Source organism: Rhinoraja longicauda, chromosome 14 (genome assembly GCF_053455715.1).
Source record: "Rhinoraja longicauda isolate Sanriku21f chromosome 14, sRhiLon1.1, whole genome shotgun sequence".
In the NCBI taxonomy this organism is placed as follows: domain Eukaryota; kingdom Metazoa; phylum Chordata; class Chondrichthyes; order Rajiformes; family Arhynchobatidae; genus Rhinoraja; species Rhinoraja longicauda.
In genome coordinates this window covers 13,119,377-13,145,805 of record NC_135966.1, presented here as the reverse complement: position 1 = coordinate 13,145,805, position 26,429 = coordinate 13,119,377, and the positions used below count along the sequence as shown (strand labels likewise).

The following is a 26,429-nucleotide window of genomic DNA, read 5'->3' as shown; positions in this document are numbered from 1 at the left end:
GAACGCAATACTCCAGATGCGGCCTCTCCAACGTCTTGTACAACTTAACATAACATCCCAACATCTGTACCCAATGTCCTGAATGATGAAGGCCTATGTATGGATAGCCTTCATGACCACCTTATCTACCAGTGACGCCACTTTTAAGGAACTAGTACCTCACCTAGATCCCTCTGCTTTACAACATTCCCAGGGTCCTGCCATTCACTGTTAAGCCCTGGTTTGACATTCCCAAATGCAATACCTTGCACTTATCTTCATTAAACTCCATTAACCATTTCTCAGGCCACTTGCCAACTGATCAAAATCCTACTGTAGTTTTTTATAACTATCTTTGTGATCTACGATGCCACCCACTTTAGTGTCATCTGCAAACTTAATCATGCGTTCTACATTCTCATATAAATCACTTAGCACCAATCACTGAGGCACACCACTAGTCACAGGCCTCCAGTCTGTAAAAACAACCTTTCACCATCATGCTCTGCTTCCTTCCATGAAGCCAATTCTCTATCCAGGAAGCTAGCTCTCCCTGGTCTCTTGCGATCTAACCTTCCACAGCAGCTCCTACCATGCTGAACCTTATCAAATGCCTTGCTGAAGTCCATTAAGACAATGCCTACAGCTTTGCTCTCATCATCCTTTTTGGTTACTTCTTCAAAAAGCTCAACAAATAAGACTCATAAAACACGATCACTCCCATGTCAATCCCCAATTAGCCCTGTCTATCCAAATGCATATATATTTTAACCCCCAGAATACTCTCCAGTAGCTTGCCAGCTCACCTGTCTAGTCCCCAGGCTTTTCTTTGCAGCCTTTCTTAAATATAGGCACAACATGCAGAGTGGCCTGGACAGGTTGAGTGAGTGGGCAGATGCTTGGCAGATGCAGTATAATATAGATAGATGTGAGGTTATCCACTTTGGCGGCAAAAACAAGGAGGCAGATTATTATCTCAATGGAGTTAGGTTAGTTACCTGGAGTTGGGTGCAGTGAGACCTGGGTGTCCTTGTACACCAGTCACTGAAAGTTGCAGGTACAGCAGGCAGTGAAGAAAGCTAATGGAATGTTGGCCTTCATAACAAGAGGATTTCAGTATAGGAGTAAAGAGGTTCTTCTGCAGTTGTATAGGGCCCTGGTAAGACCACATCTGGAGTATTGTGTGCAGTTTTGGTCTCCTAATTTGAGGAAGGACATCCTTATAATTGAGACAGTGCAGCGTAGGTACACGAGATTGATCCCTGGGATGGCGGGACTGTCATATGAGGAGAGATTGAAAAGACTGGGCTTGTATTCACTGGAGTTTAGAAGGATGAGAGGAGATCAGAAAAAAACATATAAAATTATAAAAGGACTGGACAAGCTAGATGCAGGAAAAATGTTCCCAATGTTGGGGGAGTCCAGAACCAGGGGCTACAGTCTTAGAATAAAGAGGAGGCCATTTAAAACAGAGAGTTGTGAATTTGTGGAATTCTCTGCCACAGAGGGCAGTGGAAGCCAAATCACTGGATGGATTTAAGAGAGAGTTAGATAGAGCTCTAAGGGCTAGTGGAATCGAGGGATATGGGGAGAAGGCAGGCACGGGTTATTGATTGGGGACGATCAGCCATGATCACAATGAATGGCGGTGCTGGCTCGAAGGGCCGAATGGCCTCCTCCTGCACCTATTTTCTATGTCTATGTCTATTAGCCACCTTCCAGTGTTCCAGCACCTCACCATATCCATGTTCATATATTTCAGCCAGGGCGCCTGCAGTTTCTTCCCGCAGTGTCCTCTGATATATCAGATCTGGTTGGGAAATTTATTTACTTCCACATGGCTTAAGATGTTCAGCAGCTCCACAACCTTAAGATATTTCCACTAACTGTCCCAAGTTTCCCCAGTTTTCATGTCTTCATGGTAAAAACAGAGGAGAAAACTCATTGAGGACCTTGCCCATCTCCTGCGGTTACATACAGAGATGACCACTTTGGTTTTTGAGGGACCCTATTCTCTCTCTAGTTTCCCTTTTTCTCTTAATGAACTTAAAATCATTTTGGGTTCTTTAATATTATCTGCCAGAACTATCTCTTGCCCCCTTTTTGGCCTCCTGATTTCTTTCTTAACTAAGCTCTTCAATTCCTTAAACTCCTCCAGGGATACACTAGATCCCATCTGCCTATAACTGTCCGATGCCTCCTGTATACATAATGTTACAAGCAGTGCGATTAACATTCTTTGGATTTTGTTTAAAAAAAATAAACTTAAAGTCATGTACACTACTTCATTCTTGAATTCTGCCATTTATAGACTCTATATTGCATGAGCTTTCTAAAGCAGCAGCTTTCGGAATTGCCTTAAAATATTGTGGTCAATGTCTGAAGTGCTGTTTGTCCCTTCTGAAGTATCAGTTATCAGGTTAGGACATGTCTGGGTTCAAAGCTAAAGTTGAAAGTAATCAATGTGTTGCAAGCCAGCGAACAAGGAGAGATGTTAGCTAGCAAAACAATGTGTGACTTTAAGGTAGAGACTTAATTATGTTAAATTGTTTTACCACTTCCCATAAAGGCTGTATTTTGTTCTGCTCTCTATGACTGGTTTAAAGATTCATTGCACAGGTCTCCACTCTGTTTCTTAAAAATCATGGGCATTTTTAGGGGTAGAATGCAGAAACATTTGTGAAAAAAGTTGCCATGGTAGATGGGAAGAATGTTATTTTGTAGTGCGAGTGATATTGATTTTTGCCAAGATTAAGTGGATTTGGTGGACAGGACTGTGCATAATAGCTTTAGCTGGCTGATCAGATTGAAAAGAGGGATACCGCCTGAAGAGCTTCTGTTGTACTTAGACAGCAGTGGAACAGCACTAACAAGGCAGTGTCCTCTTGGTTGCTTTTTGCTCGTAGCAAATTATTTTAATCCCCTTCTCAAAGCTGTGCTTTGCTTCCTTTTCAGGGAAACATGGTCTGAGACTAAAAATAAGAATTCAGTTTGTTTGCTGGTGATGGAATTTTGTGAGTTTTGAGTCCAATCATTGAAACATTTTTTTCTGTGATTCTCATGGATTTCATGGTCAAATAGTAGATTTCTGTCAAAGACGATTACATCTCACCTTTCCTCTAGAATTCGGTTCATAGAGTGCTCATGGTTCTGCTATACTGCAATAGCTTCATTCCTCTGTAAATAAATCACATTGTAAAGACGATTGTGTCAACGGGTGAAAGGGTTTTAAGGGCTGGATGGTTTCAGATTTGCAATAACAAGGTTATTTCCCCCCCCACCATTGCAAGATTTTCAAAAACAAAGGTCCTTTCAGTAGCAGAGTTTATTTGTATTACTGCAAGCTAAACATACTAAAGGCTGCATGTTACATTGTTTAACAAAGTATAGTTGCACAAGGGAGGTGTCAATAGAAGCAATTGCTTGTCAATTTCAATAGTCTCCCACAGTTAAAGCAGCTGCTTTGTTCTAAAGAGACAACGGTGTCTGATTACCATGGGCGTTACAAAGAAACAGTTTTTGTCCCCAATGCCTGTCCCCTGGGCCCTTTGCCCTCAGGTCCCGTTGGACACCGACCCCCGGCGCTCGCTGCTTCTGCCCCTGCAGACCCTCCAGGCCCTTTGGCTCGGCTTCTTCCCACTGCACCTCTCCCAGCTCGCTCAACCCTGTCCTTTCCTCCTCCTCCTTCTCCTCTCCCTCTTCTTCTCCCCCCAGTCAGTGGCCTCCTGCTTCTCGGACTTGCTCTCCTGCCTCCCTTGCCAGCCGCGTTTCCCCTTCTCCCGCCGGCTGGCCAGTCTTCTTCCCAGCTGCTTCTTGCGTCCGCGGGCTTTGCAGCCCTTCTCCTGGTTCCTCTTCCTCCGCCGGAACCTCCAGCATCTTCCCCATTTTTTACAGCACAAAAATTGACCATTTTGGCGTTTTTTTCAAGGTAAGAACTTGCGTGTTGCATTTGTTACTAGTGTATGCTGGAAGCTGCCATGTACTCTAGATGGCTTGAAATTCTTCCATTCGTTTTACTTAAGTTCTTTTTTGAGTTCATTAAATTTATAAAACGGATATTTCTTTATTTTTTCCTATGACCCGCAAAAATGTGCCAAATATATAATGTGGCCATCATGCTGAAAGGTTTGGAGGTCCCTGATCTGTAGGATGCACTGCAGCAACTCATGAAGACTTGGCAGCATCTTCCAAATACACAACCTCTAAAAACTAGAAGGGCAAGGGCAGCAGAAACATGGGAGCACCACCACCACCTTGAAGTTGCCCTCCAAGCCACACACCACCCTGACTGGGAAATATGTCACTGTTCCTTCACTGGATCAAAATCTTGAAACATTCTCCCTATCAGCATTGTGGGCAATACCTGCTTCTCACGGACTGCAGTGGTTCAAGAAGGCAGCTCACCACCCCTACTCAAGGACAATTGGGAATGAGCAATTAAATCCTAGCTCAGCCTATGAAGCCCACATCCTTTGAATACATTTTTAAAAGTCGTTGCAGGATATGGCAAGGAAACGGGCCATTTACACTAATTCTGTTTTTTTTATTCTCCCCATTGTCATCAACTCCAGCCAAATGCTACCACTCACCTACATTTTAGGGGAAATTTACAGTGGCCAATTAACCTACCAACCTGCACATCTTCAGGATGTGGGAGGATACTGGAGAAAATCCATGCAATTACAGGGGGAATGTGCAAAATCCATGCAGATATCAACCAAAGTTAGGATGGAACCCAAATTTCAAGCTGCAAGCAGAGGCTTGACTAGCTGGCCTTCGGTCCATGGTTGGACTAGAGATGTGATGATGTCTAGAACCAGGTGGAGATGTGAAATGTAATCAGGGCATCTTGAGTATGTCATTGCATTTGTCTACATTGTCAAATACATGTCATTGTTGTAACAGTACTGCAACAACTTGGCAAAAGTCAGAGGTGCTTCACTGTTATGCTGAGATGATGTCTGGCTCTGTAGCCCTTACTGGTATCAATTACTTTCATTCATTTTATGTGTCGGGGAAGCCCTCTGATACCAATAGCACACAGGTGACAGTAATATTGGCTCTCGGTTCTCATTGATGTGCACAGATGCAGGAATATTTCCAAAAATTAATTACTTCAGTTTGAATGATAATTGCTGGATTAACAGAGAGGGATTTAGCTTGAAAGGCATGTGTGGCCAAAGGTCCAGCTGAGTTTTGGGTAGATTACATTCAGTCTACCATTGTAATTGTGTGCATTCGGACAAAATGATTAGGAGCACGTCTTGTGGTTAAAGCACATTATTTCTGAATGGAATTAAGATAACTAGCAGGGTGGGATTGTGCTCTCGTTGTCACTTCTTTTCATATTCATTTAATTTCCTGCTACCAATGCTTATTATCCTGCCCAAATACTGTCGGAAATATTGTAACAATATACAAATGATTGTGACATTCCATTCAACACATTTGGATTATTTGACCTTAGGTGACTTTGAAAGCTAAGGTTTTTTTTCGAACAGCATTACTCTGGTTTATACAGGATGATTTACCACTGTGGTTATTGCCAACATAATTTTGCAGCTATTCTCATTTCCCACTGCAGGCAGTCCCAGAGTTCCTGTTAACTTCATGCATGTAAAAGCCTGTATATTGGCCACAGATGGTGTTCATTGTAGAAGAGGCACCCTAGTTCAGCTAAGGTGGAATGTCATGGTCAGGTTTGGGGGGAAAAAACTAAAATATATGCATAAAATTGTACAAAATACTGGAGTAACTCGGTGGGTCTGGCAGTGTTTTTGGAGAACATGGATAGATGATGTTTTAGGTCAGAACTGTTCTTCAGACTGATTGTGGTGGGGGAGAAAGCTGGAAGAGGGGAGAGGGCAGGACAAAATCTGACAACTGAAAGCTGGATATAGGTGAGGGGGGTGTTTGATAGGCAGATGGTTGGATAAAGGCCAGTGATGAAAAGATAAAAAGTGTGAGATAAGCATTAAAAAAACTTGTGAATTGTGAAGGTAGACACAAAATGCTGGAGTAACCCGGTGGGACAGGTAGCATCTCTGGAGAGAAGGAATGGGTGATGTTTCGGGTAGAGACCCTTCTTCAGCCTGGGGAAGGAATGTAGGTAGAAGGGGACGGTGGAAAGGGGGAAATGCGTGTAAATTCAGGTGTGGCACAGGGAAGAGATTGGGAAGGAAAATAAATAAAAAGGTAGGTTAGTTTGGAGAAATTGGAGAATTCAATGTTCTTACCGTTAGGTTGTAAGCTACCCAAGTGGAATTTGAGGTGCTGTTCCTCCAGTCCGCGTGTGGCCTCACTCTGGCAACGGAGGAGACCTGATTATAAATAATATTTAAATTTTGAAGTTTTTTTTTTATACCTTTTCCTTCCTTGCATTGTTTTATTGAAAAGTGATACCTGTGAAAATTCATGTGTCTATTGTGTCTATTGCTTCACTTCAACTGTAATCTTTTGCATAACTTCTAAAGTGCCCTTCAAGGTAAATTTTCTTTCACATAAATCTTTCTTATTGCTGTGCCTTTGGGTTTTACTGTCCATTGCATTTCCAAGATTACTTTTCAAACTAAAATTAGCTCGGCCCACAAAGCTTAAGCACTATTAAAGGTTTTCTTCAAAAGAGAAACATGGAAGAGTTGATCATTATATCACGGCCGTTTCAGCATTGTAAGTTCTTTCCGTCATAAGCATGGCCAAAGAAAGTTCTATTATGAAGATTGTATGATCAGTTATACAGCATGGAAACAGGCACTTCAGCCCAGTGAGTCTGCATCAACCGTAAAACACACTTCCACGCAATCTTTTTTTTTTCTTTTATTCTCCCCCCTCTCTCCCTATTACCCAGATTCCACATACACTACATACTCGGGAGAATTAATCTACCAGTTTGCATGTCTTTGGGATGAGGGAGGAAACTGGAGCACCTTGAGAAAACCTATGTGATCACAGGGAGAAGATGCAAACTGTAGGTAGTTTCTCCTGCTCCACGTTCCACATTCCATTTCCCGTGTGGGGAAAATCAAATGAGGCTCTCAGAGCAGCACAACACGGAACTCTTTCAGGATGGTTTATTAAATGCCACTAAATGCCTTAAATAAAATAATATAAATAAAAGCACAAGTGTACCAATATGTACCATGCTGCATGAAATTATTGAAGATACAATATATAATATTTCAAACTGTTGTACTCTGATAGGATCCTTATATACTGTACATTATGTTCTATAATCCTTAAATGCAGTTGCTGGCCTCTCTCTCCCCACCTGTAGTCAATCCTATTTGCCTTGCATACTACCTTTAACTCTTAACATATTTTTTTGCTTTAGGTGACTTTTCACTCTCCGTGACTTTAGATTGACTCAACATTCACTATTGAGGTTATTTGCTACTGTGTTGCAAGGAGTCCCCAACACTTTAACCCTTAACTGCAGGTGCATCTTTTTCTCTCGCTCTCTCTCTTTCCTTGTTAAAAATCACACCCTGTGACAATCCAATTAACACATCCTCCTTGTTTGCACCATCTTGCATCCTGTTTGTCCGATATGGAAATGTTTGTCTAACTATTTTGAATAGCAAAGATGATTTGATGGAGAAAATGTTACTTTAAGTTTATCAGCAGTCAACAACTTGTTAACGAATGCTTCACTAATATTCACATGTGGATGCAGACTAAAAGCTTTTTGTTTAAAGAAATACATATTTAAGGATTTCCTCTGCAACTAACAGTCTGAAAAAAATAGTTCTGACTGCGCAATATAGCACCTTGGGATCAGGAATTTTCTTCTACCTTTCATTACATGATGAGCTGTGCATTTGTCTGCAGACTTCATAACTCTACATAAGATGCAACAGAGGTTAGATTGAATCTGGGTTGCTGGAGCTGTAAGGTTGCAGCTCTACTCACTGCTCCACCATGCTGCCCATTATTTCTTGAAGCCTCCCAACTTAATTTCAACTAAAGAAATTTGATTAAGATACCTCAAGTGGAAAAAGATTTTGACTCTTAAAGTATTAAATTGTTTTCTTTCTACATGTTTTTTTATGGTGAAATGTAGAGTCGTAAGAAAATCTATTCAGTTGGAATTGTGATTTTTAAAAAAATCCAAATCCAAGTGCATTTCAGAGTATTAACTCGGATTCTAATGTTGGAAATGGTTTATACATTTCCCACCTTACAAGATGAGACATTAAGTAAGGAATGGTTTGTCCACAACCGGAGATTTAATAACATTTGTTGGGGTTGGGGGGGGGGGGGGGGGGGGGGTATAGGTGAGTATCAGGTCCCATCTATTGTATTTGCCTCTGCACAATTGGTTCCATTAAAGTCGGCGGAAGTGAATATCCAGAGAAGAGCACAACTGGCAGCTGATGTTTTTGCATCCATTAGGTGTTCGTGCTCAATTGTAAATTTCCTTGCTAATATTACTTGGTAAGATCTCTTTAAAGCCTTGTATTAGGTTCCGTTTAGTTTTCATCAAGTTTGAAATGCTCAATCAACTAATTGGACAACAGGGGAGCAAGCACTCAGATTTGTATTTCTTGGTGGGAAACCTGTGGTACTTTATTCAGTAAATTTTGTGATTGCTTGTACAAATTCACCAAAGATTAATTTTGATATTGTTAAATATTTTATTTGAAATGACTTGGGCAGTCCATTTTCATTTTAGGGTGTAGGAAGGAACTGCAGGTGCTCGTTTAAACTAAAGATAGACACAAAATGTCAGGGTAACTCAGCTGGTCAGGCAGCATAGACACAAAACGCTGGAGTTACTCAGCAGGACAGGCAGCATCTCTGGGGAGAAGGAATGGATGACTTTTTGGGTCGAGACCCTCTTCAGACTAGTTAGGCAAAAGGAAAACAAGAGATATAGATCATGGTGGAGAAAGATAAAGAACAATGAATGAAAGATATGCTAAAAGTAACGATGAGGAAACAGGCCATTGTTAGCTGTTTGTTGGGTGAAAACGAGAAGCTGGTGCGATGGGTGGGGGAGGGGTAGAGAGAGAGGGAATGCCGAGGTTACTTGAAGTTAGAGAAATCAATATTCATACCACTGGGCTGTAAGCTGCTCAAGTGAAATATGAGATAGTGTTCCTCAAATTTGTGTTTAGCCTCACTCTGACAATGGAGGAGACCTAGAAGAGAAAGGTCAGTGGGAATGGGAAGGAGAATTAAAGTGTTTAGCAACCAGGAGATCAGGTAGGTTCAGTGAAGGTGTTCAGCGAAATGACCAGCCAGTTTATGTTTGGCCGGTGTATAAGTGTCCACATCTTGAACAACGGATACAATAGATGAGATTGGAAAAGGTGCAAGTGAACCTCTGCCCAACCTGAAAGGACTGTCAGGGTCCCTGAACAAAGTTGAGGGAGGAGGTATAGGAACAGGTGTTGCATCTCCTGCGTTTGCAGGGGAAGGTACCTGGGGAGGGGGTGGTTTGGGTGGGTCAGGCAACATCTCTGGTGAAAAGGAATAGGTGACATTTTGGGTTGGAACCTTTCTACAGACTGAAAGATCAGACTGAAAGTTCATTTTAAGGTGGAAAGGATTAGAATATAGAAATATGTTGTTTATTTTACTCTTATTTTTACGGACCTTTTTATAAAGGATTTTGGTTAATGCGGATCTTCACCGCCAGCACCACCCTTGGGCCACACCGCCGACCCCAGCCCGCACCGCCGTCCCCAGCCGCTTCCAGGCCGGACCTACTGCCACCACTCCTTGGCCCACACTGCATCCTCGCCGTGCCTACTGCTGCCTTCATCACTGACCCTTACCTGGACTCCGGCCGATGGCCGCAACCAATGACTCTGCCAATCCTCGCCTAAACTCACCTGGATTCCAAGCCCCGTTCCAGACCGAGAATCGGAAGAAGGATCCCAACCCAAAATATCATCTATCCATGTTCTCCATAGTACTGCCTGACCTCCTGAGCTACTTCAGTACTTTGTGTCCTTTTGTGTATTAACCCGCATCTGCAGTTCTTTGTTATACTCTGTTATAGTGGACAATCAGCAATAACGGACACCTTTGCCCCCGCCCCCCACCCATGGTATGTTATAAGAAGTGCTTACTGTTCTCGTATTTTGCACTTTTGTCACCAGGCATCAGTGGTGACACTGATTCAGTTGCTGATGATGGGTCGTCAGTCTATTCCCTCCAAAGATTCTGCCTGATCCGCTTAGTTCCTCTAGCAGTTTGCTTTTTACTCAGGATTCCAGCATCTCCAGCTTCTTGCATCTTCAGTTGTTATGTAGTTTCCTGGTTGCTGGTAACGATAATCAGTCAGCCCCTCCGCACCTGGATCTACCTGTTGCTTACTAGCTTTTGCCCTGCCCCTTCCCCTCATCTCTTTGTATCAGCTGTATCCACTGTAGTACATCAGTCTGAATGTTCCCAACCCGAAACGCCCTCTGTCTATTCCCCTATACGGATACTGCCTGACCCGCTGAGTTCTACCTGCAGCTTGTTTTGTGCTCAAGATTGTAGCATTGTGTCTCAGTGAGAAATAGTTTGTCCACAAAATTCAAAATTGAATAGTCTAGAAAAGAAAAGGAAAGAAAACCTGCAATTTCTCCTGATGAATTTGTGGCTCTACGATCCGTTGGTGAACCAAATTGGAGATCATCCTCAAATCAGTGGAATATCACAGGTGAAAGCAACAAAGTAGTTTTGAAGTAAGGCCACTGTTGTAATGTGAGATCAGCTCAAATTGATGAAAGTAAGATTTAAAATAAGACTTCATCAGCAATTGGACTGCGATTGTTTGGAAATTGATCTACTGGATGTGATGGGGAAAATATTGGCATCTCGAGCGTGGGATTGAACAAGATGCTAATGTCACAAGTTTGAAACGACGACTAGAAAGAGGCTTGGAGTTTGTGATAGAGCTAAATGCAAGTTTCAGATTTTCCTGACAATCATTTGTTTGAAATTATCCAAGGCCAGATGTCAGTAGAAAGGTATTGAAAAAATCATTGTGTTTAGAGCTAGATGTCGGAGTAATTGAAGAAGTTGATGTCTTAGCTGGATAATGTTGCCAGAGATATATGAATGAGGAAAAGAAGTTTGCTAAGAATCCATCTATGGTAGTCTTTCTTAGCAGTGGTTGTTGGAGATTAAATCAAAAGCCATAGGTGAAAACATTGTGGCTATAACAGAGCTAAACCAGTACTGTTCAAGAACCAGAGCTGATTTGGAAGAATGTATCTAGTTGTGGGCGTGGTGTGAACGCAAATGGGAATATTTGTACGGAAAGGAAAGGAAACTGGAGGTTAATGGCAGATTATGAGGGGAGAGAGTATTTTTGTGAGGATAGAAATGGGTGGGTAAACATGGTTAGAATGATGTTCAGGTGAAGGTTACAAACCAACCAGGATGGTTGAACTGAATGCCTGGTTCCATCTAATAATGAAATATATTTTGTGATCTCAGACTATGATCAGGCACAGTTCCTGGAATGACCCAGAGATAATAAGTTATCCAAGCCATCATCCTTTGTAAGTTGTTAGTTCTATAGTGAATGATATGTCTTCTCATGCAAGTCTTTGTGGAGACTGATTTAAAGTGTAAACAATATATATTTCGGAATCTTCAGATATTCTTCCTTTACATTTTGAGCAACTCTTTTCAGAACATGACCTAATTTCTCCAATTCTACTTTATGCATTGAGAACTTTGGAGAAGGTTTGCCTGGATTCTTATAACTAACATTTAACCTACTATGGATTACACAATGGCAGCCAAATGTATACAACTACTAAAAGCAATAACATGAGTGAAAGATGCCCCATACTCAAGTGATATGGCAGTAGTTTTGCTGATAAGTGTGAGTTGGTCCTGAAATAATGCAGATGCTGCATATTTATCTATAGAGAGTAAAGTAGTTAGAGCCAATAAGATTAAAGATTCAAGATATCTTTATTTGTCATCCTTTTGGACGAAATTTAGTCACCCACAGTCCAATAATAAAAGCAATAAAACAAACAAATTACACAACCCCACCCAACGCACAAAAAAAGAAACATCCATCACAGTGAGTCTCCTCCAGTCCCCTCCACTGTGATGGAAGGCCAGAATGTCTTCTCCCGCGGTCAGGCTGGTGTCGTTGCCACGTTCCAGGCCGCGCCGGACGGTGAAAGGTCCGCAGCGGGCCGACCCAAGCCCCACAATCCGGGGCGGGCGAACACGCTGTCGCTGCCGCTGTTGCTGCACGTCTGGGCGGTCATGGCTCCCGACATTGAAGCCCCCGTCAAGCAGAGAAAAATCCCGCAGCCTTTTTCAGGCCGCGCCGGACGGTGAAATGTCCGCAGCGGGCCGACTCAAGCCCCGCGATCCGGGGCGGGCGAACACGCTGCCGCTGCCGGAGCTCCCGATGTCGGCATCCACGCGGCCCGAGCCTAAGGCGAGTCGCAGCCGCTCCCGCAGCCTCCGAGGACTGTAGTCTGAAGGAGGGTCTAGACCCGAAACATCACCCATTCCTTCTGTCCAGAGATGCTGCCTGTCCCGCTGAGTTACTCCAGCAATTTGTGTCTATCTTCGGTTTAAACCAGCATCTGCAGTTCCTTCCTAAACACGGGTATAATTATTACGTTTGCAAAGGACACTATTGATGGTGATAACGAGGAGGATTGTTCTAGTCTGCAGAGTGATATTTATCTGCTGGTAAATTGGGCTGGACAGTGGCTAGTGGAATTGAATCTTTTTGGTGTGTGGGGATGGGGTCTCATAGGTGGTCATATAGAATGAATTGCAGGGGCCAAAGAATTTTGAGGAACAAAAAGAGCTTGGTGAACAGGTTTAGGAGAGATTAGGAGAGTGGGCAAATGCATGGCAGATGCAATATAATGTGGATAAATATGAGGTTATCCACTTTGGCGGCAAGAACAGGAAAGCAGAGTATTACGTGAATGGTGGCCAATTAGGAAAAGGGGAGATGCAATGTGACCTGGGTGTCATGGTGCACCAGTCATTGAAAGCAAGCGTGCAGGTGCAGCAGGCAGTGAAGAAAGCGAATGGTATGTTGGCATTCATAGCAAGAGGATTTGAGTATAGGAGCAGGGAGGTTCTGCTGCAGTTGTACAGGGCCTTGGTGAGACTGCACCTGGAGTATTGTGTACAGTTTTGGTCTCCTAATCTGAGGAAAGACATTCTAGCCTTAGAGGGAGTACAGAGAAGGTTCACCAGATTGATCCCTGGAATGGCAGGACTTTCATATGAAGAAAGACTGGATAGACTAGGCTTATACTCGCTGGAATTTAGAAGACTGAGGAGGGATCTTATTGAAACATATAAAATTCTTAAGGGGTTGGAGAGGCTAGATGCGGGAAGATTGTTCCCGATGTTGGGGAAGTCCAGAGCCAGGGGTCACAGCTTAAGGATAAGGAGGAAGTCTTTTAGGACCGAGATGAGAAAACATTTCTTCACACAGAGAGTGGTGAGTCTGTGGAATTCTCTGCCACAGAAGGTAGTTGAGGCCGGTTCATTGGCTATATTTAAGAGGGAGTTAGATGTGGCCCTTGTGGCTAAAGGGATCAGGGGGTATGGAGAGAAGGCAGGTACAGATTACTGAGCTGGATGATCAGCCATGATCATATTGAATGGCGGGGCAGGCTCGAAGGGCCGAATGGCCTACTCCTGCACCTATTTTCTATGTTTCTATGTTCAAGGATCCCTGAAGGTAGCTAGAGTGGGTAAGAAGGCAAATGGGATGCTTGCCTTCATTAGCTGGGGCATCTGTCAGAGTAGAGAGGTCTTGGTACAACTTGGTTTGGCCACAGCAGGAAGATTTTGTGTAGATTTAGTCGCAATACCAGTGAAAGGACCCGATTGCAGTGGAGGGGATACCGAGCAAATTCGCCAGGATACAGGTAGGGTTGTGTAGAACGTTTTAGGTATGGGGATTCTGATGCAGGGATACACAACTAAATGGCATAGAGCGTAAGAAACTTCCCCCACGGCATAGGTGTCTACGATCATACACTTAAGATGAGCTGTAAGGGAGAATTTGAGGAAGAAAATTTTCACCCAGATGATCGTTGCAGAAGGAGATTGAAGCAGGTGCTCTCACAACATTTAAGGAGCATCTGACCAAACACTTGAATCACTAAGGCATGGTAGATGCAGGCCAAATGCTAGTAAATAGGATTAGTCCAGATAGTATATTTGATGTTCAGTTAGACTTGGTGGCCCAATACTTTCTGTGCTGTATGATTTTATCGTTCTTGGATTACTGGAGTATTTTACAGTTCTGAACGGAATTAACACAATTGGTTATCCTTGCAAGCCAACTTATTGTTTGCCTCTTATTCTTTTTCCTGAACAGAACAGCATTTTCCTGATGTTATGTTGGGTGAAGAATTTCTTACTCTGAATTTGGATCAAGTATGCAGTTTGATATCAAGTGACAAACTCACGGTTGCCTCAGAAGAAAAGGTATATTTATCATTTTTGGAATGAAAGGTCATATAAATGCAGTTGACATCTACACTGTTTCTTTGACGCGTCTTTTGGCAGGGAAGGGATTTTTTTTTATTAAACAGAGTTCCATAATTTCCTGCCAAAATTGGTTTCACTAGGTACCGTATATAGAAACCAAATTGGATCTTTAAACTTTCCGCCTCTGAAGCATCACATTCAAAACTGGTTGTCAGGAGACATGCTGGCACTTAGTTCTCCTTTCTACTCCTCCAAATGATGAAGATATGAGTTTAGGGTTGCCTTCTTATTTTTAACTTTGCAGACCAGCATCTTAATCAAATACTTTTTGGCCTTTTTTTTAACTGAGCTATTCAGTTTCTTTGTTATCATAGATGCAATCTTGTAAAAGCATGAGGTTGTCAACCTCTAACTATGTGTGGTGATTAAGTTTTTCCTTTTTTGTTTTTCAAACTATGTCTGTATTTACTTTCATAATTGTTTAGTTTATTGTCGCATGTACCGAGGTACAGTGAAAAGCTTTTTTGTTGTGTGCTATCCAGTCAGGGAAAATACTATACATGATTGTCCCAGAAAGTGCAGAGTTTGTCGAGTTGTTGCTGTTCTGAGAGGTTTTGTACTTGCAGCCAGTGTAATTCCTTATCATGTTAAAAGTAACTATATGTCAATCTCTGTCCAGCATAGAAACCATGGGTTGATGATACATTTTTCTTTGGGATGGATAGAAAAATACAAACACTTTCAGCTTGCTACCATTGGTTGCCTTTGGATGGGTTGGGTGGAATGTCAGATTATAACTTCACCTTTGGAAGCTAGCATAGTTTGGAACCTAGCATATATTTTGGTATATATCTAATTAAAAATGCTGGTCCATTGCCCACACTAACCCCCCTGCACTTATCTGTAATAATGAAGTCTCACAGGCTCAATTGTCGAGCTTCACTGTCATACACTTCCAGGGAGGCAGAGTGGTCCATGAGTGGTGACGTCCTCAGATGGTGGATCCTAATCCCCAATCCCAGATCATGCAGCGGCATAATAATTAAAATAAATATGAATATTAAATAAAGTGTTGGAATTGAATTTAAAATGTTAGGATTAAGTGTTTAAGTCAGCATTTGAGTGCTGGGTCCAGGGATGGGATAAGAGGTCAGATATACCAACATCTGACCTTGAGCTTGTTTCTAACTGCCTTGTTGTGATAGGCAGCTGCAGAAATTAGTGGTGGTGGGAGGGGGGGAGGGGTTAACCCATGCATTACACTTGACCAATGTCCCATTAAAATGACCACACCAAATCGATGCAAATGATATTTTTGAATGGTGCCAAATAGACTACAATAGTTGCACAATCATAGAAAATAGGAAGATTAGATCATTTGGCTCTTTTGAGCCTGCTCTGCCATTAAAAATAATCGTGGCAGATTGTAGTGTTGTATGTTGTTTCCTGATCATGCTCTGCCATTGGACTCCATGCTAAAATTCTTCAACATCTGCACTGGGATATATACACTTACACCATCTACAAGATTTGCAGGCACATTGATATCTGTGTGCCTTATAATGGAGGTTGATAATGATATTATCTGCTTGCAGAGTTCAAGGGGAGAGGAGGATTAGATGAGGTGATCGACAAGACTATCTCTAGTGTGCCTGCTTGGTCATTGAGTACTATCAAGGTGCAGAAGGAATTGTTATTCATTAGCAAGCCGTGGTAAATCTTCATCGGATGTCAAGAGGAGCAGCAAAGGAAAAAAATTGGCTTGCCTGAAAGGGGGATAAACCTAAGATAAGAGCAGAGAAACAGGAAGAATGAAGAGTATTGAATGCATGGTGGTAGCAATTAGGATGCCAGATACCCAAGAAGGGTTAATTGAAAAGTGTGATGATAGGTGATAGGTGGGAGGGATTTAATTCGAGATGCTGATACTACAAAACTGTGTTTTGAAACAACAACTTTTGGGAAGATATATTTAGACAATAGACAATAGGTGCAGGAGGAGGCCATTCGGCCCTTCGAGCCAGCACCGCCATTCAATGTGATCATGGCTGATCATTCTCAATCAGTACCCCGTTCCTGCCTTCTCCCCATACCCATGGTGGATATTTGTAGTACTCATCCGGTTCTGCCATAGTTTTGAAGTTTCATTTTCATCTCATAATCAGTAACTTGCACGACTGATAGTTTTGTAAACTGGGTAAATAATCTGGAATGAACATCAGTGTAAAACACAGCATTCAAATGATATTACCCAATATTGGCAGTAAATGGGACATTTGGATGCTGGTGTTAAACTTGAGTTGCTGTCTATCCCTCAGGTGGATGTAAAAGAGATCATAGCATTACAGAAGAATGGGGTGATTTGGACAACTGTTTTGGAGTGTTTCAGTGTTTTGGAGCTGCTAAGAATTTACAAGAGCGTACATTTTCATATGTAATCACTTGCCAATAACAAAGGTGGATGCTGATATGGAAAATGATTGTAATATCCTCTCATGATGGTGATCATTATGAAGAATGCAAGAATCCAAAAGCAAAAATTAGGAAGAATAGAGACTTAGATTTGGACAAGATCAATGGATTTAGTTTAAAGGTTTGCCAACAATGTATAATTATATAAGAAAAAAATAATGCATCTCTTGATTGCTAACTTTGACTAGATATATTTCATAAATCTCCATCAAATGCATTTTATTTGCCACTTCTGAAATAGCTTGAATTCCACAGAACTGTTGTCTTTGTAGTTATTTGCTTTTTAGAAATAGGTTTTTGTCTAAACTGCATCTAGCTGGCTTGGTTTAGATCTTTGAGGTGTATACGTAATGAGACTGTTAGATTCTTTCAGCCAAAGCAGGTTTTACTAATAGAATTCTAATGCATAGCTAAATCTAGTTTGAAAGATTCTGCCCACCTGACCCTACCATTAACATGTGGGCTGCCAGTCATCAAGCCTGCAATTCTATTATATCATCTGTAGGTCAATGCGATGGTTGCCAAAGAATTATTGAAAAGGACAACAGTTCATAACGACTGACGTGTCATAACTGGGAAAATTAATTTACATTGATGCTTTTTGATGGAAATTATTCACAGTAAGGAAGCAAGAATAAGAAACAATCATGTAGTAATACATTCTCCCAAGCAATTTTGAGTTGAATCAAAGATAAATGCAGTATTTTTCACAAAAAATTGCAGCTAATTGCAATTCTATAAAAGTTTGGTCACTAGTTAAATTTACCCAATTTATGCACAATGAAATTCCATAAACAGTCTTGTGGTCATTTCTTTGATGCTGACTGAAAGACAAATATTGGTCAAGGCACTGGGAAGAATGTTTCAGTACAATGGCATGAGATCATAATGTCCATTTTAAAAAGCAGACATGGTCTCACTTTATTGTTTCTCCACAAAGACACATACATCAGTGTTGGGCTCTCTCAGGACTGCACTGAAGTGTCATTCTGGTTTATGCTTAGGTTGTTAGAGAATGGGACTAGAACCACAACATTTTGACTCAATCTAAGCTATTTTATGAGCCAATGTCATTTTATAGCTGTGGAGAGGAGTGTGGTGAGGGGAGAATTGTTCATATTTTCTTCAATCTTCTGCAGAGCATGCAAGTTATAAATAATTAAAACATATTCATAATTTATCTTGATTGAAGTCTGACAGTAGATAATTGGAGTGAGCATCTAAGATATCAATATTATGTTGATTTTCAAGAAGGCAAATATTTTTGATAAGTGATGGTCATTAATAGCATGTGATGCTGTAAATTCTCATAATACAAGTGACTGTCGTGTTACAGAGGGGTTGTGATCCCAGAAAACGTATTTCTCATTGAATCCCATTCTCATTATATGTGGAGATGCTTTCTTAAAGGATGTTTTTCTCTCAACTCTTGAGTACCGCAGCTGCTGGTTCACAGCAGGGGGTCACTTAGTGATTTGCATTGGAAATTGACAAGTCAATCTCTGAAGATGGCAAAGTTTGAAGAAGGGTCTCGACCCAAAACGTCACCTATTCCTTTTTCTAGAGATACTGTCTGACCCGCTGAGTTACTCCAACTTTTTGTGTCAAGGTAATCTCTTTGGTGGCCAGCCTTGAGTTTAAATGGAGATATAACACAAAATGTGTTGTTTCTTTCACATTTTGTGTGTATTTACTTAATTCCACATCCCCCCTCACACACATAAATACCCTAAGAGCAAATTTTATTCCATATCTGAAATTTTTGAGTAGTCATTGTGAAGTCTGTAAAGGCAAATTTTAATAACTCAGGTGACTCCTGTACTAAGTTCAGAAAGCTCTGTTTATATTGGCTTATCATATTTCCACAGATTTTCATGCAAGACCATCTGATATGATCAGAGTGTAGGACTAAAAATAGTTTTGTGTAGCCAATGACATTTTCTTTGCTATTTATTACTCGTGTAACGGCACAGGATTTACTGTTGCTGCTTTACAACTCAAGGGACCCAGGTTTGATCCTGACCTGGGATGCCGGCTGTGTGGTGTTTGTAAATTGATCATGTTTCTTCTCATGACCTTATTGCTTTCTTCTGGATGCTCTGGTTTCCTCCTTTATCGCAAAGACATGTTGGTAGGCTAATTGGCTACTGTAAATTACCCCTTAGTAGGATTATACTTCGTATAGGAAAATGGAAAAAGAATTAAAGGGAAGTTGGTGGATGTGTGAGAGAAAATAAGTTACAGGGCTTCGGGAAGTGAGAAGAGTATGGGATTGTTTTGTTGGAAGTCAATCCCGACACAATGAGCCAAATGGCCTCCTGTATCACATTAAAATAACTATTACAAGTGTCTAACATACTTTATATAAAAGGTTGGCTTCACTTAGGAATTACTGTATTTACCTTTCTCTCATCCTATTACTTTAGTTAAATGAAAATGTATTTTTGACCCATCTGTACTGATGTTGTAGTGTAGTGTAGGTTGTAGTGATATTTGAGAAGTGTTTCCTGAATACAAATTGAAAGAAAATAATTGGGATTGTGTTTCATTTGGTGATAGACTGGAAGTAGAATAGAGACATTAATTGTACGGTTAGAGGCAAAAGATTTTGAAGCTGGTTTTCGTTTGCATTGAAGTTCCATGGAAATTATTAAACTTCCAGCAATGTAAAATTGTGCCCTTAATTTTCAAAAATCTGAATTTCAAACAGCTCCCCTACTTACATTAACAATGAATCAACTTTCTGTGACATTCTTTAATTCATTACAGCCCATTAAAAAAAAATCCATTCACGATTTTAGATTCCATCCATTAAATATTCGCTGTCTCCCATTTGTCTGATGACTTTGACCTTGTGATATTGCTGTCTTCCATTGAGCTCCTGGAAAGTGCTTTGTAGCAACCTGCATTAAATTCACTTGATGAACTTTGAAAAGGGGAATTCTTTAAAGTTAGTATTCAATCGCTTTTCGATGAAAATGTTTTTTTTCAAGAATTCAAATTCAACCCAGGTTTTTCTTTTTAAAAGAAAATTTGGTAAAAGTGATCTTTAGCCCACAGATGTTTTAAAAAAAAAAGGCTATTGGAAACATTTAAGGTGAATGCTATATATGCCGCTAAGTGTTTTTTTACAGAAACCAATTTAATCCTTGCTTGGTACAAAAAATAAAACCACCGGAAGGTCACAGGCAGCATTTAAGTACTAGTTACCATTTGGAAATGTTGTCTGATTAACTAAGAGAAAATGACCTGTGTGATTTATTTTGGTTTCCAGAACATAATATCTTTCAGGCTGCATAGTTAAATGTAGCTGTGGGGATTGTTCTGTTTCATGTACATGGTGCCAAGTTCAAGGGCGAGGAAATAGTCACATTACAAATGCCTCATTAGCACAAGTTTTAAAAAGCTAGCAGCATGTATAATATAAGAAAATAACTGCAGATGCTGGTACAAATTGAAGGTATTTATTCACAAAGTGCTGGAGTAACTCAGCAGGTCGGGCAGCATCTCGGGAGAGAAGGAATGGGTGACGTTTCGGGTTGAGACCCTTCTTCAGACATGTATAATATGATCTACTAATAAAAACGTGTAACAGAATATTAATTGTCCAATTTAAAGTATTAAACGTTGATTAAAGAGGAATTGAGAAGGCATAGCTTTTCTAATTCTATTTATCTAATTTATCTAATTGCATTTCTAGTTCTCGCAATAAAATTGGTTCTGAGTGTTGGAAGGCATCTTCAAGAATGCTTCCAGAGATTTTACAGGTTAACATTTGATAGAGCTGATGTCCAAATCTAAATGTAACCAACAGTAGATTTTCAGTTTTCAAAAGTCTCCAAATTTAAAAAAAAAATGATTGTTGTATTGTTTGTATAGCAGGCTGTAACAAATTTAACATTTAGAAATATTCTTTATTTGACAGTTCTGCGGTATAATTTTAGTTTAGTTTAGAGTTACATCGGGGAAACAGACCCTTCTGACTACAGGGTTTTCGCCGACCAGCGATCCCCACATATTAACACTATGGACAATTTACCAAGTCAATTTACCTACATTCCTATATGTCTTTGGAGTGTAGGAGGAAACGGAAGATTTCGGAGAAAACCCACGCAGGTCACGGGGAGAATGTACAAACTGTACAGGCAGAACCGGAGCCGGGATGGAACCCAGGTCTCTGGCGCTGCAAGCGCTATAAGGCAGCAAATCTATCACTGCGCCATCTTGCTGCCCACGACATTACATGAGAAAGTTTCCAATTTTCTCTCCATCCAATTTAGAGTGCATAAATATTTTTCGCTTAGTTTGATTTTTTTTAATCAAAGTATTATTTGATTACCTTTCCATATTCTTTCAGTACATTTTATTCATATTCAAGGTAATAATCTGTTGTTTGTGAAAAGACCCTTTACATACAAAATATTTGGCAGGTTGAATAATGTAACCTATTCTATTATAATATGAACCCTTACTTTAAAATCCTTACCTCCATGTCCCGTGAAAATACCAGGCTAATTTGGCACAAAACTTCAAAGCTGATGTTGGGAAATGTATGTGGTAGGTTTGCAAGCAAAACCCTATGATAATATTTATTGGCAATGATATTTAATTTATTGCGGTTCTATATAGTGAATGGATGATGTTGTATTTGAGAAATATATATATATTTTTACAACTTTGATTCCATGTGCGAGATACAATAGGAAATTGGAGGCTACTGAAAATTTCAAAATGTTATGGAATAACTGATGCATTTCACCATTTTTAAGGAGCTGCATTCATACAAACCGTTGCTAAAGTGGTCTGCGAGGTGATTTGGAAAAGGAAGGGCCAGAGAAATTACATAGATTGATAGGTTTAATATGTAGCTTTATGTGTATAGGTACAAGCTAATAGATATACTTGGCATTAAACTGTACATAAATGTTTGAAAGGTAGAAGTTATAGGATTTGCACATGATCATCAATTCTAGTTTAAAAGCACCAGTTGAGGCAATTATTTACCTTGCCTCAGAAGGTATATGCATGGATTGGACAGGGAAAATAATTCAGAATATCTCTAGGCAAAGTGGCTCACAAAACTAAACATATATTGTATAGGTAGGCTTAATGCTATTGGTGTCTCAAGTCTTTTGGACATTAATGTAAAGGTTGAGCTGGTTGAGACAACAAAAGTTAAACATGGCAATATGTGGCTTGGCTATCATATCATATCATATCATATCATATATATACAGCCGGAATAATATGATATGATATGATATGATATGATATGACCTCCATATGATATGACCTCCATCATATACAAACCCGCTCCTGTCTGACATACTCGAGTACTAGTAAGAAATAGGAATACTTCTGGGGAACAAGATTGGAATTGAGATGTGCATTTCTGAAAATCACAGGGCCAATATTACCCTTAACCTTTAAGAGCTTTTAGCTTTTTTATAGAAGGTGCCCACTGGTTGGCATAGATGTGGTGGGCCGAATGGCCCTTTTTCATGCTGTATGACTATGATTCTTTTCAACGAATCCAAATGTTTCTCTCTTCTGGAACAGTTGTGAGGAGAGAGGATGAATGTCTATTTTGTTAAACTCCTATATACCATGGCAGCGGCTTCAGATCCCATTTGCTGATCTAACAAATTTCACTGTTTGGTATGCATGATAATGTTTAGACCAAGAGCCATAGGGAAAGGATTTGAGTAAGATTAGCGATTTGAACATGACTGCAGTTTTGATTGTCAAAATGTATGCATGTTTCATTTCCTCCAGATTTACCTGTTTTTTTCCCCCTAGGTATTTGAAGCAGTGATCTCTTGGATAAAGTATGACATAGAAGCTCGCCTGGAGCACATGGCTAATTTGATGGAAAATGTTCGGCTTCCTCTGCTTCCACGGGACTATCTTGTACAGGTTAGCAACTGTGCTTTATTCTGGAGCAAGAGTGTTTAGACTGAGTCTATCAAGATGACACAGTGTAGTTCAAGAAGTGTTTCACTGGCAGATTTAAATAAGAAAATACTTGTCGCCATTTAAAAGGAGTGGAAAAAAAAAGGAAAGGAAAAGCATTAAGGTATAATGCATTAAGATGAATACTCTAATTTCCCAAAAAAGCTATTTTAAAAACTGACAGCAATTTAGCTAATCTAATGTCAATTTGTCTGCCAATACTCAATGTAATTGTGAATTCAACAATACTGAGGATTTTAAAATATCTTTGTTTTGAGTAAGTATTGTTTATAGCAGCAGCTGCTAATGGAGTTTACTCACCATAAGGATATGACTTAAATTTTCTTGAGGGAAGAATTCTTTCTAACGTGAATGATCTTGTGAGCAGACATTTTAATATTTTTTAAATACCTTCTAAAGTATGTTAATTGACAGTCACTTCAAAGAGTGGAAGTTCACGAAGTTCCTTTCATTTTCAATAGCATATAAAAGTCAAAAACGTATGCAGATACTGCATATAGAGCAGGAAGCAAGGTTTGGCAAAAATGACAATGGATACGAGAGCTACAAAAATGAAGTATTAAAATAAATTTGCATGAGTTGTCAATATAGGACACATTTGTTTGGAATATCTCGATGGGATGGAAGAGATTAGAAGCAATGTGGGCCTTCCATTGTAAATTAATACAAGCGAATGGGAGGATATGCCAAATGGTTTCTTTCCATTGATATTTGCAGCACAGGAAGACAGTAATAGCATGGACATTCTTGGAAACAAAATATAGAATCAGAGATGAATCTGCCACAATTATGAAAAGTAAAAATTGCATCAATTTAACTTGATGTTTTAAAGAAAGAAGCCGAGAACGTTGCAAATGCCCCGACTATAATTTACAGGTTTTCTCAGTGGGAATCTTTTTTCTTTCAGATTTGGAAACTAGATTTTTCTGTATTATTTAGGTAGGTGAGAGGGAAATACTGAATTATAGATCAGATAACCAAACAACTGTTGGGAAGTAAATAGAATCCACAAGAACAGTGTCTCTGATCACTGTTGATGAGAGAGAAAGCAAGTTTTTAAAAAGGGAATGCAGACCCAAGTAATGTCTGGATTGCCAAATTTATAAACCTGGTATTCATCGGATTTTTCAAGCCCATTGACGATGTCCCCAATGAGAATATGTTAACTAAATGTGACGCACAAGGAATTGAACACAATTTCTTGAACTGGACAGGAAAGTGGCTAAATATTTGAACTTTGGTAAGAATATTGGCAGAAACTCAAACTGACAAGACATGACAGTGTTGTCCTACAAGGTTCGGCCTTGGAGCCACAATATATGCTGTAGTAATAATAAGATTAAATGTTTGATCACAGAAGGGTCAGTGGCATTGCAACCAGTTTAAATAACATATTAAATTATAAAGCACTGCTAATAGATTATGAATGGGGAAAACTGATGGTAAATATAAGGTTTGTTTTTGATCTAAAGAGGATAGAACAGAGTATTTAGGTGGCAAATAGCTGGAAATAGTAAAGTTATGTAAGAGACATTGGAAATTCATCTACATTCATCATGCATGTATGATCAAGTGGTTCAGGTACTGAAATTAATGAACACTTATGGAAGACTTATGGAACACTTATGGAAGAATATAATTTTCTTGGAGGGAGTACACTGTTGATTTATTAGAATGATAATTGGATTCTAGATTTTGAGAAGAGAATACAAAAATCAAGTTTGTAGTCCTGCTATATAGATGGATAATGGATGTTTGATTAATTTCCAAGGTACAAAATAAAACCAATAGGGCATGTGGAGAGAAACTATTTCTATTGGTTGGAAAATCTTGGATGGTGGGGGCAGAATTCAGGAACGAACTTAGCAGAAGCACATGCTGACAGAAATTTGTAACACTCTTTGACAAATGGTAATTTCTGTTTGGTTACTTAATTTTAAATCTGAGGTTGAAACATTCTTGATGACTAAAACTTGTGAGCCAAGGGGAAAAGGAAGATTAGTTTAGAGATATAGCGTGGAAACAGGCTCTTCGGCCCACTGGGTCCACGCCGACCAATGATCATCTGTACACTAGTTCTATCCTACATCCTGGGGACAATTTATAGAAACCAACCAATTAACTTACACACTGCATGTCTCTGGAATGTGGGAGGAAACCAGAGCACCCGGAGAAAACCCAAGTGGTCTCAGGGAGAACTTACAAACTCCGTACAGAGCACCTGTTGTTAGGATTGAACCTGGGTCTCTGGTGCTGTAAAGCAGCAACTTTACCGCTGTGCCATTGTGCCACCCTTAGTATATGGAGTTTGGTCACAGATCACTGCAAACTTAATGATGGAACAGGGTAGAGAGGCTAACCAGCTTACTTATGTTTCTATTTGTGTAATCAGTTGCTGGGTTCAGTTTCATGCATCTATGTTTTGAAACTAGGTTGAAAGTATCTCAAACTCTTCTTTGCACATTTTAGGAAACTTAACGTGACCCCCTCCTCTTAAAATACATGTAGAAAACATTGTGATGCTTGCACAAAAAGGTGTTTTGGTTTGGTATTCACATTAGAGAATTGGAGAAGTTGTACAATTGGTGTCTTTATTTCTACATCTTGATGATTATAGTTTAGTTTAAATCAGGCATGGTAACCTTACAAAATAGCATTTACACTACGTATTTAAATGTCAAATCTATATTTATTGATGTATTTTGCTGATGTGACTCACATGTCTGTATCCCTGCTGTGTGCAGACAGTAGAAGAAGAGGCTTTGATAAAGAATAATAATACTTGCAAAGATTTCCTAATAGAAGCCATGAAATACCATTTGCTTCCTCTTGATCAACGGGCAGCAATAAAGACTGCACGCACAAGACCAAGGACCCCAATCTGCCTACCTAAGGTAGGAAAGCCTAGGGCATTTTTAAAGTTTGAAATAAAAACAAATGTGTCCGTCTTTTTATTATTTTCTGACCAGTAGTTTTGCTAATGTACCCTCTACAGGTATGAGTGCAGACTGGTCAGGCTGCTAACATATTCTAAAACTAGCACCCAATGCTGAACTAAATGGTCAGAAGTAGCTATGGAAAATTTTCTGCTGGCACCTCTTTGGCACGGAGCCGCACCCATTGGGAGCACGTATCAAGAGATTTTGGGTTGCGTGTGTGTAGTTTCTTGATGTGCACACCCATAAGGCAAGACTCCACACGCAGGGATGTGCAAATGCAAAAGTTACCTTTCCAGTCCAAACAGTAAGAGACACACGGTGCTTCATTGCTCACAAGGGTGGTGGGAAAAGATGATGACAGCTAATGATACTGGAGTCATAGTACTGTCGGGTCGCACTGCCATTTATTGCGGTACAGAGGTTCTGTTTACATTTAAAGAAAAGACGCATAGAGCTGGAGTGACTCAGTGGGTTAGGCAGCATATCTGGAGGACATGGATAGGTAATGTTTTGGAGCTAGGACCCTTCTTCAGACTTGTTTACATTTGTTTTGTGTGTGATGCCAATAAGTCTTGTTTATTGATCATGCCTTGGTGCAATGAGAGGGTGAAGGTAGACCACCTTGAA

At 40.1% G+C, this 26,429-nt stretch overlaps 1 protein-coding gene across 3 annotated transcripts in view; it reads left to right on the top strand.

The window, feature by feature from the left end:
• Positions 1 to 26,429, top strand: part of LOC144600062 (kelch-like protein 3) — an 80,346-nt gene that overhangs the window by 30,936 nt on the left and 22,981 nt on the right. For 2 of the 3 annotated variants that reach the window (XM_078411429.1, XM_078411430.1), the window contains exons 6-8: positions 14,306 to 14,415; positions 22,690 to 22,806; positions 25,608 to 25,757. In XM_078411429.1, the coding sequence (XP_078267555.1) occupies positions 14,306 to 14,415; positions 22,690 to 22,806; positions 25,608 to 25,757 (377 nt within the window). The remainder of the gene's footprint in view (positions 1 to 14,305; positions 14,416 to 22,689; positions 22,807 to 25,607; positions 25,758 to 26,429) is intronic. The other variant, XM_078411432.1, reaches the window with a different exon arrangement.